At 41.7% G+C, this 14769-nt stretch overlaps 1 protein-coding gene across 4 annotated transcripts in view; it reads right to left on the reverse strand.

The window, feature by feature from the left end:
- Window positions 1-13887: 13887 nt before the first annotated feature.
- Window positions 13888-14769, reverse strand: part of ZFC3H1 (zinc finger C3H1-type containing) — a 41719-nt gene continuing 40837 nt past the window's right edge. For all 4 annotated transcript variants that reach the window (XM_050984366.1, XM_050984355.1, XM_050984349.1 and 1 more), the window contains exon 35: window positions 13888-14741. In XM_050984366.1, the coding sequence (XP_050840323.1) occupies window positions 14604-14741 (138 nt within the window). In that variant the 3' untranslated portion in view covers window positions 13888-14603. The remainder of the gene's footprint in view (window positions 14742-14769) is intronic.

Genomic DNA, 14769 nt, shown 5'->3' on the forward strand with positions numbered 1-14769 from the left:
GACCTATTCCTGGAGGAAGGAGCTCTCCCAGCCTTCTAAGGAAAAAGTTATAGGGGAGATTGTTCTACTCCAAACAGGTGTTTCATCTCTCATAAGAAGTACCACAGCCCTCTGGGAAGTCCTTCTAGGTCTCTTTAGTGATTGGCGATGGAGGTAAGCTCCAGAGAGCTTTGTGTGGCCAGAGAATGAATTCTGGAATATGAAATTTCCAGAATATGAAATAGTGTGAGACACTGAAATGCTGGTGGTGAATGGCTCAAACAATTGGCCATTTGCATGGGCAGCAGGTGTTTGCTGACAAAGACAGGCAAGGGAAGAGCCCAGGTACAGAGGAGGTGCACTCCCTCCCCTAGAGGCTGCAAACGGGGGTTTGAGGCAGATAAGGGAGGAGGCCTATAAGAAGCAGATCCAGGGAGATGGGATAGTGCTTTTTACCATCCCAGAATCCTACATTACATAAGTGGCTCAGGTGTAAAACTTACCTCTGAGGGAGATACTGGGACATTTACAAGTAGGTCTGAAGGTTCATCCCTTGTGATGGGGTATAATTGGCTCAACTGTGCTGATGTGAGAGGCAGCTGACATATCTTAGAAGGGGTCATAAACCATCAAGACCCCTGGAGTGCCCCTTGATCCACAGTGTTGCCTCAGACACTGTAAACCTGCCCTGTCAGAGGAGGTAGCTGGGTGTTCCCACTTGAGCCTGAGCATTTATTAACACACTGGACTTTGTGTTTCATGGGCTTCCCCCAGCCTTGGCAGATCAAGGCTGCCACCATCACTTTGACCAGCAGACATCTAAATTGCAAGAATCAAGTTTCACCACAGCATCCAAGGATGGTGACTGTGTACCTTTCTACCTCCTTTTTCTTCCTCTCTACTTTCTTTTTTTCCCTCTTTCTTCTCCTAACTTCTTCTCAAAATATATTGTAATCCAGACTAAAAGCTTCTAGTCAGTGCCTCAGTAAGTGCCTTGTTATGTCTGGATAAGTTAAAGGTGATTACACTTAAGTTTGTGAAGCTAAAGTTTGTGAAGTTCATTCCTTTGTCTAGATCTGTTTTTAAAATGTGACAAGTACCTTAGTCTGTCTTAATGTTCTAAAATTTTCAAGCAAATGCTTGTTATTCAACCTCCTGAGAATTTTGTTGTTTCTTCTGTGCACCATCCAAAATGAATCCAACAACATTCCCCTAAACCCACGGAGTGGATTGCAGCAAAACATTTTAATGCATGAAGTGGGAAAGCAGTTTCCTGACATAACAGAATGCCTTGCTGTGAATGCAAAGTATGAGGAAATTTGCTTTATTTGATATATATTTTTCCCAGTGTACAGATAATCCTCCAAATTGTTGGAATTCCCCATGGGTTTTTTGTTGGGGGGTTTTGCTGGGGTTTGTGTTTTTTCTGTGGTTTTTTTGGTAGGTTTGGACAAGAGGACATGTTCTGGAAAAGCTTGTGCTCCCCCTGGATACCAAGTCCTGCTCAACCTAGCCACTCAGGAGACCTTCTCCATCCTCTTCTGGAGGACTTGGAGACCTAAAGACACCAAGTCCTAAGACATTGAAGACTGTGTCTCTGAGGGACAGTGACATTCTTGCTGAGCTGAAATAAGGCAATAAAGCACACAGGATGGAAGATAGGAACATTGACAACAGGGTTTGGCATGTGTTCATTACCACAAAGACAAGGAGACAATGTGCTTTGTCAGAGAAAAATACACTTTCACTTGGCAGGGAGGTAAAGTCAGAGCAGACTGGAAACTCTGGGGGATCACCATGGGTCAGAAAGCTTGTGCAATTACCTTAGAAAATTAGAGACTTCTTATCAGAAAAAATATCCTTTTGGAGTTTTCTTCAGAGAAAATGCCCCAGCTCTGCAGCCCAAGCTCTCTAGTAAGAGGTTTCTGTCTGTGCAGTGAGTGGTGCCAAAATATGTGCCTCGGGAAATGCCACCTCTGGAACTGAAAGCAGCCTCCGTGGCTTCCTGAAACAAGCCACTCTGCAACTGAAAGTCATGAGCCCTCCTTGCTCTGGGCTTAGAAGTACAAGCAAAGCATTTAACAGGAGTTTGCCCATTTCTAGGAGAGCAAACATTGAGAGGTTGTATAAAGATTGAGTTTCTTTTTGTGGGGAAAAAGAAAAAAAAACCACAAGAAAAGGGCTTTGAAGATGCTGGAGGAAAAGCACTTTAAAAAAAATCTCATAGTCATCAAGTTTCTCATTCAAAAAAGCAGCAAAGAGAAACCAAAATGACAGTGGGCAGACTGTGTATGGCCCCATGAGCTGGACACAGGGGAGGATTGCACTACACCTTTTATTGGTGTAACAGAAACGGTAGAAAACAAACAAAACAATAAATAATTGTGTTTTATTGGATTCATCAAGTGTTAAGTTTGGTGAACTGACAGGCTACTCAAAATTACACTTCTATTCACCCCACTTAAATAGAAATAGGTAATACCAGCTTGGACAGAAATTAAATACAGGTCAAAGTAAAATATCAGTATTTATAATATTCTTTCTATCCACAAATACTGCTTTTCTACCTACAAAAACTGATTGGCTTTCCCTTCAAACAATTATCTCTCTTTTTCCCATTCTCTTGACACTATTCTTTATATGAGACTGCGGGTGTATGTTGGTTATGGGTGAATGTAGGACTTTCCAGGTCTTTAAGCAATTTCCCCCACCCTCCAGAGGATTTAACAGTGAGAAATCCATTTTGTGAGCCATAGAGGAACTGTTCTCAGTATCAGTTTCTCTCTTCTTTTAGAATTATATGTGTTAGGAGAGCCCTTTGGAGCTTTGGTCTCAGACCAGAATTTGACTGCTCTAAGCACTAACACAAAAAGCAAAAGCCTACTTGGAAGCTCTCAGAGCTATATCATGAACACAAGTGAAAATAAAGAGAAAGAAGAAAAATGGGTAAAAAACCCACAGATCTTTGCAGCATAGAATTCAGAAGCTTTCTAAGGGATTTCTTCACTTCAGTGGATTTCAGCAAGTGTTTATTCCCATACCAAATATTCCCATTTGCACAGTGGAATTTCTCACGTTTGTAGGCAGTGAACTACAGCATAGTCCTAAAAACTGTTGCTTTATGGTAGAGTGAAGCACTTCTCTTCAAATCTGGGCCCTCATAAATAAAACATTGGGTCTGATTTTTCATTTTTTTTAAATACATGACAAACAATAGAGCTATTGTCCACTAAGTACCATTCTTACACCAAGAGCCTTTCATAATGACAGCAGCACCTTCAAAGGGCTTTGATCTATGAAGGATCAAATATCTTTGTTTCCTATTAACATAACTCTCTTTCCCAATAGAGCACAGAGCATTTCTGATAATGGCACTCTTATTACAGTAATTAGAAAAAGATTGTTCAACTCCATTTCCACCTTAGAGCTCCCTGGCAAATTCCTCCTTTTGTGTCATTCAGATTTTCTATCCCAAATACCTCTGTCATAAGGAAAAAATTATTAAAGTTTCACTTTTTATGGCTCAGAAGTCTAGGCTGCCAATGTGATGTTAACCAGCCATTAAAATAATCAGAAGAAGGATCCAAACTAAAAAGTAAGCCATCACCTTCTAAATATAATGTATCTTAAAAATGTGAGTGAGATTTTCTATAAATGTCATAGATCTTTTAATAACCTAGCAGAAATATGCCCTGGCTTTATTAGCAAGGGAGACATGACAAAACACTCCAGGAAAAGCTTCCCCAAGGGATTTGAGGGTGTAATATGACCAGAAGCAGAATTCGCAGGACAGATGACAGACAGAGGAAGACACTTGCTAAGAGAGTATTCCCAGACATCCTATTGGAAGCTTAGATTTCTCATTTTGTGTTGCTCTGCAATCCTCAGCCTTTTGCCTCTTCCATCAGGGAAGTAGCTCTGAGGTGGCGGGCAGTCAGGGCTGGGTGTAGAACATCAGCCTCTTTTTGCCAGGCACTTAGTGCCACCATGTGCCCGAGTGTGCCTCACTGCCGCCGGGAAACACTCCTCTGCACTTTCTGGTCAGCCAGTCCTCCCTTTTCTGAAAGGCTCAGAGGGACAGTTTGAGAAAACTCCCCATGCAAATGTCAGGAATTCTGGCAGAAGGCACCTTTCCAGCCTCTCCAGCCTTGGTGGTGGTGGAGATGGACAGAAGGCTGGCAATGGAAGCCCTTCGGCTTCAATGGTTTTCCAGTCTGAAGCAGCATCCTTGATCAGCAAGGTGGTTGCAAGTCACAGCAAAATCTTTTGCATGCAGAAGGGAAACAATCAAAGAATAGATCAACTGATAAACTGATCAAAGGACTCCAGTGTTATAAGAGAAAAGGATCTCATCAGCAGCAGGAGGAAAATTACATCAGGAAAGTCAAAGGCTTTCCCGGCCAAGCAGATCTCGAAAAACAGTGGCTAAGAATCATGTGCAGAGGACTCCCATGTCCATACAGAAGAATGGTCAGGAAATGAAGGAAACTAAGTGTATGGACCCTGTTATTCACATCTGTGTATTTGTTATTTATGCAAGGCCCATATTCCTGTTTTCTTCAGCTATCTAAAAAGGTAAGCTTTAAATCCAGAGTATTTGGACAGCCGAAGATAGGACAGGGATGTCCTGAATCTGTTGATGTCTTCAGTTCATGATTCCAAAATCATACAGCAGGTGGGACCTTAGAAAGTGTGCTGGAGAAGCCAAGGAGATGGTCAGTCCTGCAGCTGGCTTTACCCCATGTGCACAACCTAAATGTTTGCAGCCCAGCAAGTGTGCAGGTGGACAAATCACAGTAAGGATGTAAGACCACTCCTCAGAACCAGAAATGTCTTAGAAAGTACCTCCATCTGCACACATTTGACTGCTCAGTCAAGTTGGAATCTTACTGCCATCACCACCACCACAGTTTCTATAGGTTTTATGGAAAAATAATCATTTTATTAAGAAAGCATCCCCTCTTTCACCCTGTATAACTGTTTATATACTTGTTTTTAAACCCTGCAGTCCTGGGAAGGTTGACATGGGCACTCAAGATTTCCAGGGTCCCAGTTCCATCCAGCAAAGAGACAGGAGCCTTCAGTTAGTGTGCTTGGTTCTGTGAGCTCCTCTGGCTCCAGAGTCCCAGCACACAACTTGCCACCTGCCTCTAGACACACTGGCTACTTCTGTACTGGGAATTAAACTGCCTGGGGATATTGTCTGCCCTCAAATCATCATCCAGGTGAAGCTACACACACTCACTCCAATCCTTCTTTCCCCCAAAATAGAGTGTTCTTGTCCATAAACTGTCTCAGGAACAATGTTTGATCCACACATTAATTCACCAAACAAACCTGGTACAGATGCTCTATGGGCCCAAACCATGCCAGGGAGCCTGCTAACAGCAGGCTGAACTATTAGCCTCAGCTTAACTCCGTGTCTTGCCCAATCACATTAATACAACCAATCTTTCTGAAGTTTCTGGCACAAGTCCAATGGTTCACAGGGATGGAGTCCAAAGTGTAGGTTTAGTATTCTATCAGGGTGTCCAGCAGGACTGGATGCAGTATATCCAAGGAAACTTGGTGTATTTCTTGACTCTGCTTAGAGACTTTCCAGTCCACTCCATTGCCCCACTGCCTGCAATCTAGGAAACACAAAACCCAGTGCTGGATGAGGCCCAGTAGCCAGCCTCATCAGTGGGTGCTTTGTGACTGCATCAAGGCTTCTCAACTCCAGGTTTCTATGGATGATTGTTCAGCCATTGCTACACATTACAACTTAGGATTTCCACTACATCAAAAATCAGTGTTCAGTACACAGAGCGAGCTCAGATCCTGGCATTGTACCTGCATGTTCTGTGCCCCTCTAAGTGCTAGCTGAGAAGGCCAGGCTGAAACAATTTTTATCGCTCCATTCCCACAAAAGCTTTTCATTACATAAAGCCTCTGGACTGCTTAGTAGAATTGGGCAGAAAAAGAGGCAGAAAGACACAAAAAAATAATCAAGCCTAACCTTTGATCTCAGTTCATCTGATAAAGCCCTGGCACAAGGCCTTAAAAAATAACTCAATATAGAACTCTGGAAGGATTACGCTGGACAAGTGATAAAAGCACATGCTTTATTTTCATTGGCACTTTACAGACCCTGACCCTCTCATGTGCTGATTTCAGACAAAAAACACATACTTTTTGCCTCCCAGATGAATTCCACTGGTCATTTTCCTATCATGTAATTATAAAGCGACTTACATTATATATGGTGTGGCATCTTTCTCTCTCCACAATAATCTCCAGACAATCCATCAGATTGTGATGAGGCTTTACAGCCAGAAAACATATGGAAGCAAGATTTCCTACTTACAAAGTCAAAACTACTCCACTGAGCTGGTGCACAAGTGCCTCATGCCAGTCCTCCTCAGCATTTCTCAGCTGAAGCAAACAGATGCACTCTAAAACAAAGTTCTTTGCAGTCTGAACAAGATTTTTACCCATAATTCAGTCTTTGGCTTTATTCCAGTCCCCTACATTTGGCTTCTGACAACACAGCACCATAGTATGCACCTGCTACAGGTGCACAGTCAGAAGAATGCTATGCACCATCTTCTGTATCCATCATCAAACCTTCTGCACAGACTGCATGGAAGCCTTTACACACAGCCTCAGCTATCTTATGACTTTTGTGACAACAATTTTTTTAACCACGGAGTTCGTCCTCTCAGTAGAGAGATTTTTAGTTGATCCTCTCTCAATCACACATCAAATGATGGTATCATACCTGTAATTGCACAGATTGGAACCACTGTCCTTTTGAGAGCATTCTTCAGTCTTTTTGGTCCATGTCAGGTGATGTAAAGAATGAACTGCCACTCTTTCCTGCTGTCCCAAAAAGCTTGACTTCTCTTGACTGTACAGAATTTTGAGCAGTGCAATTCATGGAGTTAATCTCCCTACTGAAACCTATCCAATCTATCCTGGCAGAGAAAGGTGCCTTAAGGTCTCTTGTAGAAGACAAAGGAAGATCACAGAATGTTTTCAAAGTCCTGATTTTGGCTGGAGTAGAGTTAATTTTCTTCCTAGTAACTATGGTGGTGTGTTCTGGACGCAGTATGAGAATAATGTTGATAATACATTGGGGTTTTTTGGTTGTTGCCATGTAATGCCTAACCAAAGTCAAGGACTTTCCAGCTTCTCGTGGTCAGCCAGGACAGCTGACCCAAACTGGCCAAATGGATATTCCAGACCCTATGGTATCATGCTGAACAATAAAAGTGTAATTGCTCAGGATAAGGGGATCCCTGCAAAAGGATGGGCTAGGCATCAATCAGTGGGTGATGAGTAACTGCACTGTACGTCACTGGGAGTGTGGGTGGGGGGTTTTGGGGCAAGTGGGTTATTTTTGTTTTCTCTCTTTTCATTATAACTGTCATTGTAATTGTTAGCATATTACATTTTATTTTAATTATTATTATGTTCCTAAACTTCAACTGTTCTTACACCAACCCATGCATTTTACCTTCTTTCTGATTCTCCTGTTCTTCACACCAGGGAGGGAAGGGGCATGAGTAAGCAGTTGTGGTACTGAGCTGCTGGCTGGTTTTGTGCTCGACACGGGGCAATGAAGCGTTGAGATAACAACAAGCACGATTATAGCATGTTAGACCAAACCAGTTATAAACATCCATTATTAAGTCACTGATCACAATGTTGATTTACTTGTTCTCAGAGCTGTTGTGTTGTTATCTGAGTTGCATCACATTGTACTTTAATGCTGGTGTATACAACATGACAGAATTGCTGGTCATGAAACGAATCCGTTACTTGTACTCAGCAGTGCTGTCATCTTCGTACTCTGTGAGTGATCTATTGGAGACTATTCATAATGATATCTTTTACCTTTTCTCCTCAGAGAGCCAGTCCATAGGAGAAACGTCTCCACTTGTCTTCCTCTTCTCCTCCAGGCTAGTTACTACAGCTCTTCCAAATGTCAAATGTCCTTGGGATGTTCAAACCAGCACGGTTTTATTGCTATGTCTTCTGACTGTGCTCCAGGTCTTGTTGAACACCTGCTTAAGAAAACCACCCAGAGATCTGCCCTGAGATTGGACAGCTCTGAGTGGATGGGTGTGTGGGATAGTGTGGGCAAGTGCTGAGGACAGTGGGTACCTCCAGCATTTTGGAACTTCCCACTGAACAAGCACAGGATCCAGAAAAACTAGGAAAATACTTGGAAAAAGGATGCCATCAGCCTGGCAGTTCCAGAGAGACACAAATCACTGCAGCGTGCTGGGTCCTGGCCTATGAGCCCAGTTCAGCACTATCCAGGATCCTCAAGGGAAAAGAACCTCCCTGGATTTGATGACAGTGACAGGCACTGCAGCTGCTCCCACCCTGGCCCCAGAGCTGACCCAGAGCAGCAGCCCCTGCTGGTGTCAGTCACCCCTTCTCACCAGAAGAAATGGACACAAGAGAGCTTGTTTAGGAAAGGAGAACAAAGCAGGGCCATCACAAGAGCAGGAGGAAGAGGCAGAACAAGAGGGAACCACTCAATCCCTATCCCTGAGAGAACTCTGGGTTATGCAAAAAGTTTTCAGCCATCACCCAGGTGAGCCTGTGATCACCTGTCTGCTTGGATGCTGGGTAACAAGGCTAGGAGTTAGAATTAGAAAGCTAGAATTATTGCTATCCTCTGCAATTAGAGGACAAGGAAAGCAAGCAGTTGGGATCACCTTCTAAGCTCTGGAACACCTGCAATATATTGATGATGTCATCATTTGAGGCACTAAACAGCAGAATCTTTTGAGAAAGGAAGGAAAACACTAAAAACTATTAATTATTATTACACATTTCTTATCTCAACCCATGAATTTTACCTTCTTTCCCATTTTTTTCCCCAACCCAATGGAAAAGGGAGCAGTATTAGCAAGTGGCTGTGTGGTACTCGGTTGCTGACTGGGGTAAAACCACAACACAGAGGGCAAAGAAAGCCTCAGGAGGGAAAGGTGAGAGCTGATGTGATTACAGATAGGTGATGATAATATATGGGCTATTTCCACATCACATAAAATCACAACTAAAACTTCCTGTTGGAAGCTAGTAGAAGCAGTTCTTGTGTCTTCCTACTCATGCTGTATTAACCCCGGTCAATACATGAGAAAACATCACTGCCCTGAAGACCCATTCTTAAAAGTTCCTCAACCACCTTTCCTCAGCCACACAGTTTTCTCAAACGGACCAGAAAACCTAACTCCAAGGGTCACAAACGGAAGCCAGATTGACAGTCATGAAAATAAATAGAGATAGACATCAATAAGAATTATTATCTCATGGAGGAGTTCCTTCAGATCATCTGTGGCCATCTCATGCTGTGGCAGCACTGAGAAATTACTTAAATCATTACCAATTCCACAGATAGTTTTCCCCAGCTCACTCTGAAGCAAGTCACTTATATAACATCATTGTATTTTCTGTGTTATTTTCTGCTAGATCAAGCATTCCTGACTGCACTGAAAGGCTTCTTCCCATCTAATCTTTGTCAACATTTTACAGAGCCATCATACAGTCACTGCTGCCAGTACCCCCAGGTGCAGCAGTGCAAACTTTATGGTGGCATTTTATGCTCCCATTAACAGAGAACAAACAGACACATTGGTAATTCACTGCTAACAGCTTTACAAGGTTTGAGTTTCAGTTACAGGCCATACTCTGCTTTTTTATCTGCTGCTCTGGTAGGACAATAACAAATAGTTGCATGCAATAAAAAAGCAGCAGTTAACGTTTATATCCTCTTTTAAGCTAAATTTTGATCTTGGGCTCCTTGCAAACATTAAGCCACCTTACAGATAAGGATAAGCTGACACTCCTGTTCTGTTCTGGGAAAGAAACCTTTTCTGCTTTCACCTCCTTTTTGACAGCTCCTTAAAATGACAGGATGCTTCCCAGTCTCAGGTGAAACGGCAGGTCATGTAAGGACACAGTCTAGACTCCCCAGGTAAGATGCAGCTCACTGCCCTGTAATTCTGAATGACATTTAATGGGATGTGAACTGAAATTACCTGCGAGGAGGAAGGGGCTTAGTCAAGGTCTGACCAGCATAATGAGAGATTTAGGTTGCCCAGGGAAGTGGTGGAGTCACCATCCCTGGAATTGTTCAAAAAATGAGTGGACCTGGCAGTTCTTGATAGGGTTTAGTGGGCATGCTGGTATGAGGGCGAAGGTTGAACTTGATTTTGCAGGTCTTTTCCAACCTTAACAAGTCAATGTGAGCTCTCTGGAGCCTCACAGAAAAAAAAACTCACCTCACAAAACATTTATAGCAAAATTCAAGAGAAAAGGGAGCCAAGGAAAAACACCCTATCTTTCATGATCAACACAATCTTGACCTTGGGTATATTGTGAAATTGGATCCAAGCATCCAGTTGGACACAGCATACATGCAGAATAGCAGCACAGACCAGTGGATGTATGGGGGTTTGGGCTGTACTGGGCTCTTCAGGAAAGCTGCAGGATGTGGAAGCTTTCACAGGTGCTCTTCACATGGCTGGTCTGAAGATTGTGTGTTTCTAATGTTTGGTGGGATACTGCCACTTTGCAAAACTAGCTACCCCTTGGAGTTGTAGTTACTAAGCACAGCAGTAGCAGTAGAGGTGCACAAGGAATATGCCTGAAGGATTTTGAAAGGAAGCCTGTTCTACACCTTCCCCTCTTAGAGATGAGGCAAGGTCTCACCTGCTGCACAAGATCAACACACCTCCCCTAGTTTTCTCAATTTAAACCATCCATTTCTCCATTTCTGACAATCATCTTAACAAAAACCTACATAAAATAAATTTTAAAAAACCTTAAAATATAACTTTCATCTAGAATAAAGCAAAGTCTCTATCAGTAACTACAATCAGTGCACTGACCATATAAAACAAAAGGTGCAGTGGGGGAACACCTCAATAAAAACATTAAAGACATTAGGAAGTCCATAGCTAGTTCTTCAGCTCCTGCATATACTAAGGCAAGAAGTATTTACAAAGTTAGACAAGTGTAAAAGATCACACGCTCACAGCTCTGCCTCAGCCAGAGACGGTCAGAAAGGACCAACACTGCTGGCCTGGCCCTGTGCTTTTTGCCCTTGACTAAAGGAGCACAGAGGTAACTATGGTGGAAGGTGAGGTTGATAAGACAAAGGTGGTGAAAACACAAAGGTTTACATACATCAGGAATATGACAGCATCACAAAATCACTGGATTTTTGAAGCTGGAAGGGCTCTCTGGGAATCACCTGCTCCAAACCCCTGCTCAAGCAGGGACATCTAGAGCCCATTGTCCAGAACCACATCCAGGGAGCTTCCTAATGTTTCCACTACCTCTCTGGCTACCCGCACCAGTGCTCAGTCACTTTCACAGTTAAAAAGTGTCTCTCGACATTCACCCAAAACCTCCCGCATTTCAATCTATACCAAATGGTTATAGCCCTGCCCCTGGGCACCACTAAGAGCTTAAGAGCTTGGCTCTTTACATCCTCCTTTTGTACACCTTCAGGCTGAAAAGTCCCACCTCTAGCAGCATTTCCATATATGTGGGATGTTCATCCATTATTTTTCTGTGTGGCCGCTCAGTAGCTCTCTTCAGTAACTCCATACCTCTTCTGAACCAGGAAGCCAGACTAGGATGCATGGTTGCAGGAATGGCTTTGCCAGTGCAGATGAGAAAGATCACCTGTCTGAACCTACTAGCCATGTTTTACCTCGTGGAGTACAGGAGGGGGGTAATGGCCTTTGCCACAGCTGAACGTAAGAGCACCAGCTGTCCCATGGGAGCTAGCAAGCACTAAAATAACCAACACCAAATGAGATTAGCAGATTCGATGTGGTCCTACAGGAAGATAAACAAAACAAACACTAATTTCCATTTATTCTTCCTAATAAATGCAGCTGAATGTTTTGCTCATACTCATGTGCCTTTGCAAGAGCCAGGAAATGAAAAATACTGTAGTGGGAGTAGTTTGGTCCAGTACTGTTAAAAATCTACACTTTATTTCCACAGAGACTTAAACTAAATACCAAATAATCAAACCACCCTTCATAAAGTAGCTGTTCTGAGCACAGAACAAGTAGCAGCATAACTTTATGGAACAAGTTACTGTGCTTTCCCCTTATTTTTCCTCTTAAGCAGCTAGTAGTTTGCTTGATTGACTGGAATTATCCTTTTTCACAATTCTTCACCACCATTAACTGTAATCAGAAATTGCTTGTAGAACAGAGTCCTTAGAAAAGATCACCAATTTGAAAGACCAGTATGTAGATTATAAATTTAAATGGTAATTTAAATTGGTAAATTTAAGGCTTCCTGGTAAATAATTAATGAAGTTTTGCAAATGATAGCTAGAAAGCGAGTTTCTGGAATGGAAAGCCCTCTTACTAGAATATCAGAGCCTGGAGACAGATCTGTGGAAGCACTAACTCTTTCCTGGAACTTGTATATTACCCAGCAGTGCATCTTTCTTCTTTCTTGGTAAAAAATAAATGTTGGTGCTGCTCTGAAGACCATACAGCTTCTTCATACTTTTTTATTTCAGTTTCTAAATTAACAATTCCTATTACGATCAACCACTTTTATACATCAAGCAAGATTGGGTCAAAGGCCACATGCATCACCCATGAATATTTTAATCAGAACAATATGGATCAAGGCCAATGAAAATCAGAACATTGTAGGCTTTTGGTTTCCTCTTCCCTACCTCCAACTATGTTGAGAAGCCATTAAGGCAGAGTATACATGATTAATCCCTGATGAAAATGTAAAGTTTAATGTCTCCTTTATAGACGTCTTCTGCTATAAAGTCGCTATACAGCAAGGGAAGAAAGGTCACGCAGTGACAGCCCTAAGTGCAATGAGACTCAGGTAAGGATCACACAGCACAGCACTGCAAGTGCTCTAGCCCTTGACAGCTTTTCCATTTTTAACAGTGGAATAGGTAAAATGGTATCCCACTAAAAACCACTGCTGCAGAAAAATATCAACTACTTATCTGGAAAATTTTAAAGACCACCTATGAAAAAATATTTGGCTAATTATGTAAGACAGCATTCATCAAATTTAAGGGGGTTTTCGGTAAAACAATTGAATACTACACTTGTGTGGAATGTGCCAAACTAAGTAAGTGTGAAAAAAATCAGGACACCACCCTACTCCAGTAAAGAACAGGTTTGAGTCAGTTTTTGAATACTGGTTGTATAGTCTGCAGGAAAACTTAAAGTGAGTACTTGAATTTTATACTTAAGCATGAATTATAAAATTAAGTATGAATTGTTTAAAAGGACTTAAGGTGCAGAAACACTCTCCATTACCCTGGATGAAAACCAGTATTTCTCACTTTTTCCTCCTTTAAGAGAGCTGCTTCACATTTAGCTTCAGATTAAGTAAGGGGTTTGAAAGCTACTCAAAATGATATGTCAAACTATTTTGCCTCATTCTCTACCATGAAGACCACTCATTTACTGGCATCTTAATGAAACACCTATGCAAAGGTACTACAGCCACCCTTTGGTATGATTTGGCACATATTTTATCTCTCTCTACAGTGTTTATGTATCAACTTCAGAAAGTAGGCCTCATTTTATCAAGGGCAAAAAAAGACAATATAAAATGCATCTTCCTTTACTGAAGTGGTATTGTTGATAGGAATAGCTGGGTCAAACAACTGTGTGGTCTGGGACAAACAACTGTGTACCTGAGGCAAGGGGATGAAAAACACCCAAGGGGACAGTTATTCTATCTCCACAATAGGCAGCTCAACCACATTTGCTTATATCTTGATCAAAATAACAAAAGGCAACAGATTTTTTTCTTTTTAAAGGTCAGCTTGTATTGAAAATATCTCTGTTAAAACACCTGTAATACTGCAAGGCAATACCAAAACAAAACAGATAAATATTCTTTTTCTTTAAACTGTTAAACTTTATTATAAATTAAAATTTCTTTACAAAAAATTGCACATAATTGACCACTCTTAGGTTCTGATGCACTGGCATTTGCAAAAGTTTCTTTAATCTTCAAGTTTAATAGTCTCTGCCATGAGTCCAATGCAGAAAAGGGCAGTAAGCAACCCTCTTAGAGCCTTCAAGTGCAAGAAGCATACTTGTGGCCACGGCAGTTACACTTTCCTTAAGAGCGGCTGCTTTTGTTTTAAATCCTGTAATGAAAAAGTCTCAAAAAAGGTTTAAAAAAGGAAAAAACCCAAAATGGACTAGTTGTTTTTTACTGTAAACACAGCCCAGTAAATTAATCCCAAACACAGATCTCTCAGGCATCAGCGAGAGTGTCAAGTGAATCAGGAACAGCAAAACAAAGAAAACAGTAAATAAAAAGAAAACATAAAAAAATAAAGTCTGTCATTTTGATTAACTATACTTACGTAGATGACGTTATGAGAATCTGGCAGGGCCCAGAAGCAAGGCCAGACAGGGAGTTCATGTTTCCAGAGGAAGGTCATGTTAATTGTTTCCAGGTTCAAGGAAAGCAGACTGGAGATTTGATATGCTCAGCAATACTCATCTGCCTTACATTGATCCTAGGGCATGGATCAGCCTGAAGAATCATTCAACTGATTTTGGCATTTTATAGGACTTATGGCTGACCATACCCAGCGTTCAGAGATTCTTGTTTTCTGTTCTGTAAGTGTTTAAATTTAAAAGCTCATCTAGGCTGACTCCAACCTCTTGGCACTTGGAAACTAGTTTTCTCAGGTTATCAGTTTTACCTCCTCCTGATGCTTCAAACAAGAGTTGCTGAAAGAGATGGGGAAGCAGATATAAG

This window comes from Serinus canaria, chromosome 1A, assembly GCF_022539315.1.
Source record: "Serinus canaria isolate serCan28SL12 chromosome 1A, serCan2020, whole genome shotgun sequence".
In the NCBI taxonomy this organism is placed as follows: domain Eukaryota; kingdom Metazoa; phylum Chordata; class Aves; order Passeriformes; family Fringillidae; genus Serinus; species Serinus canaria.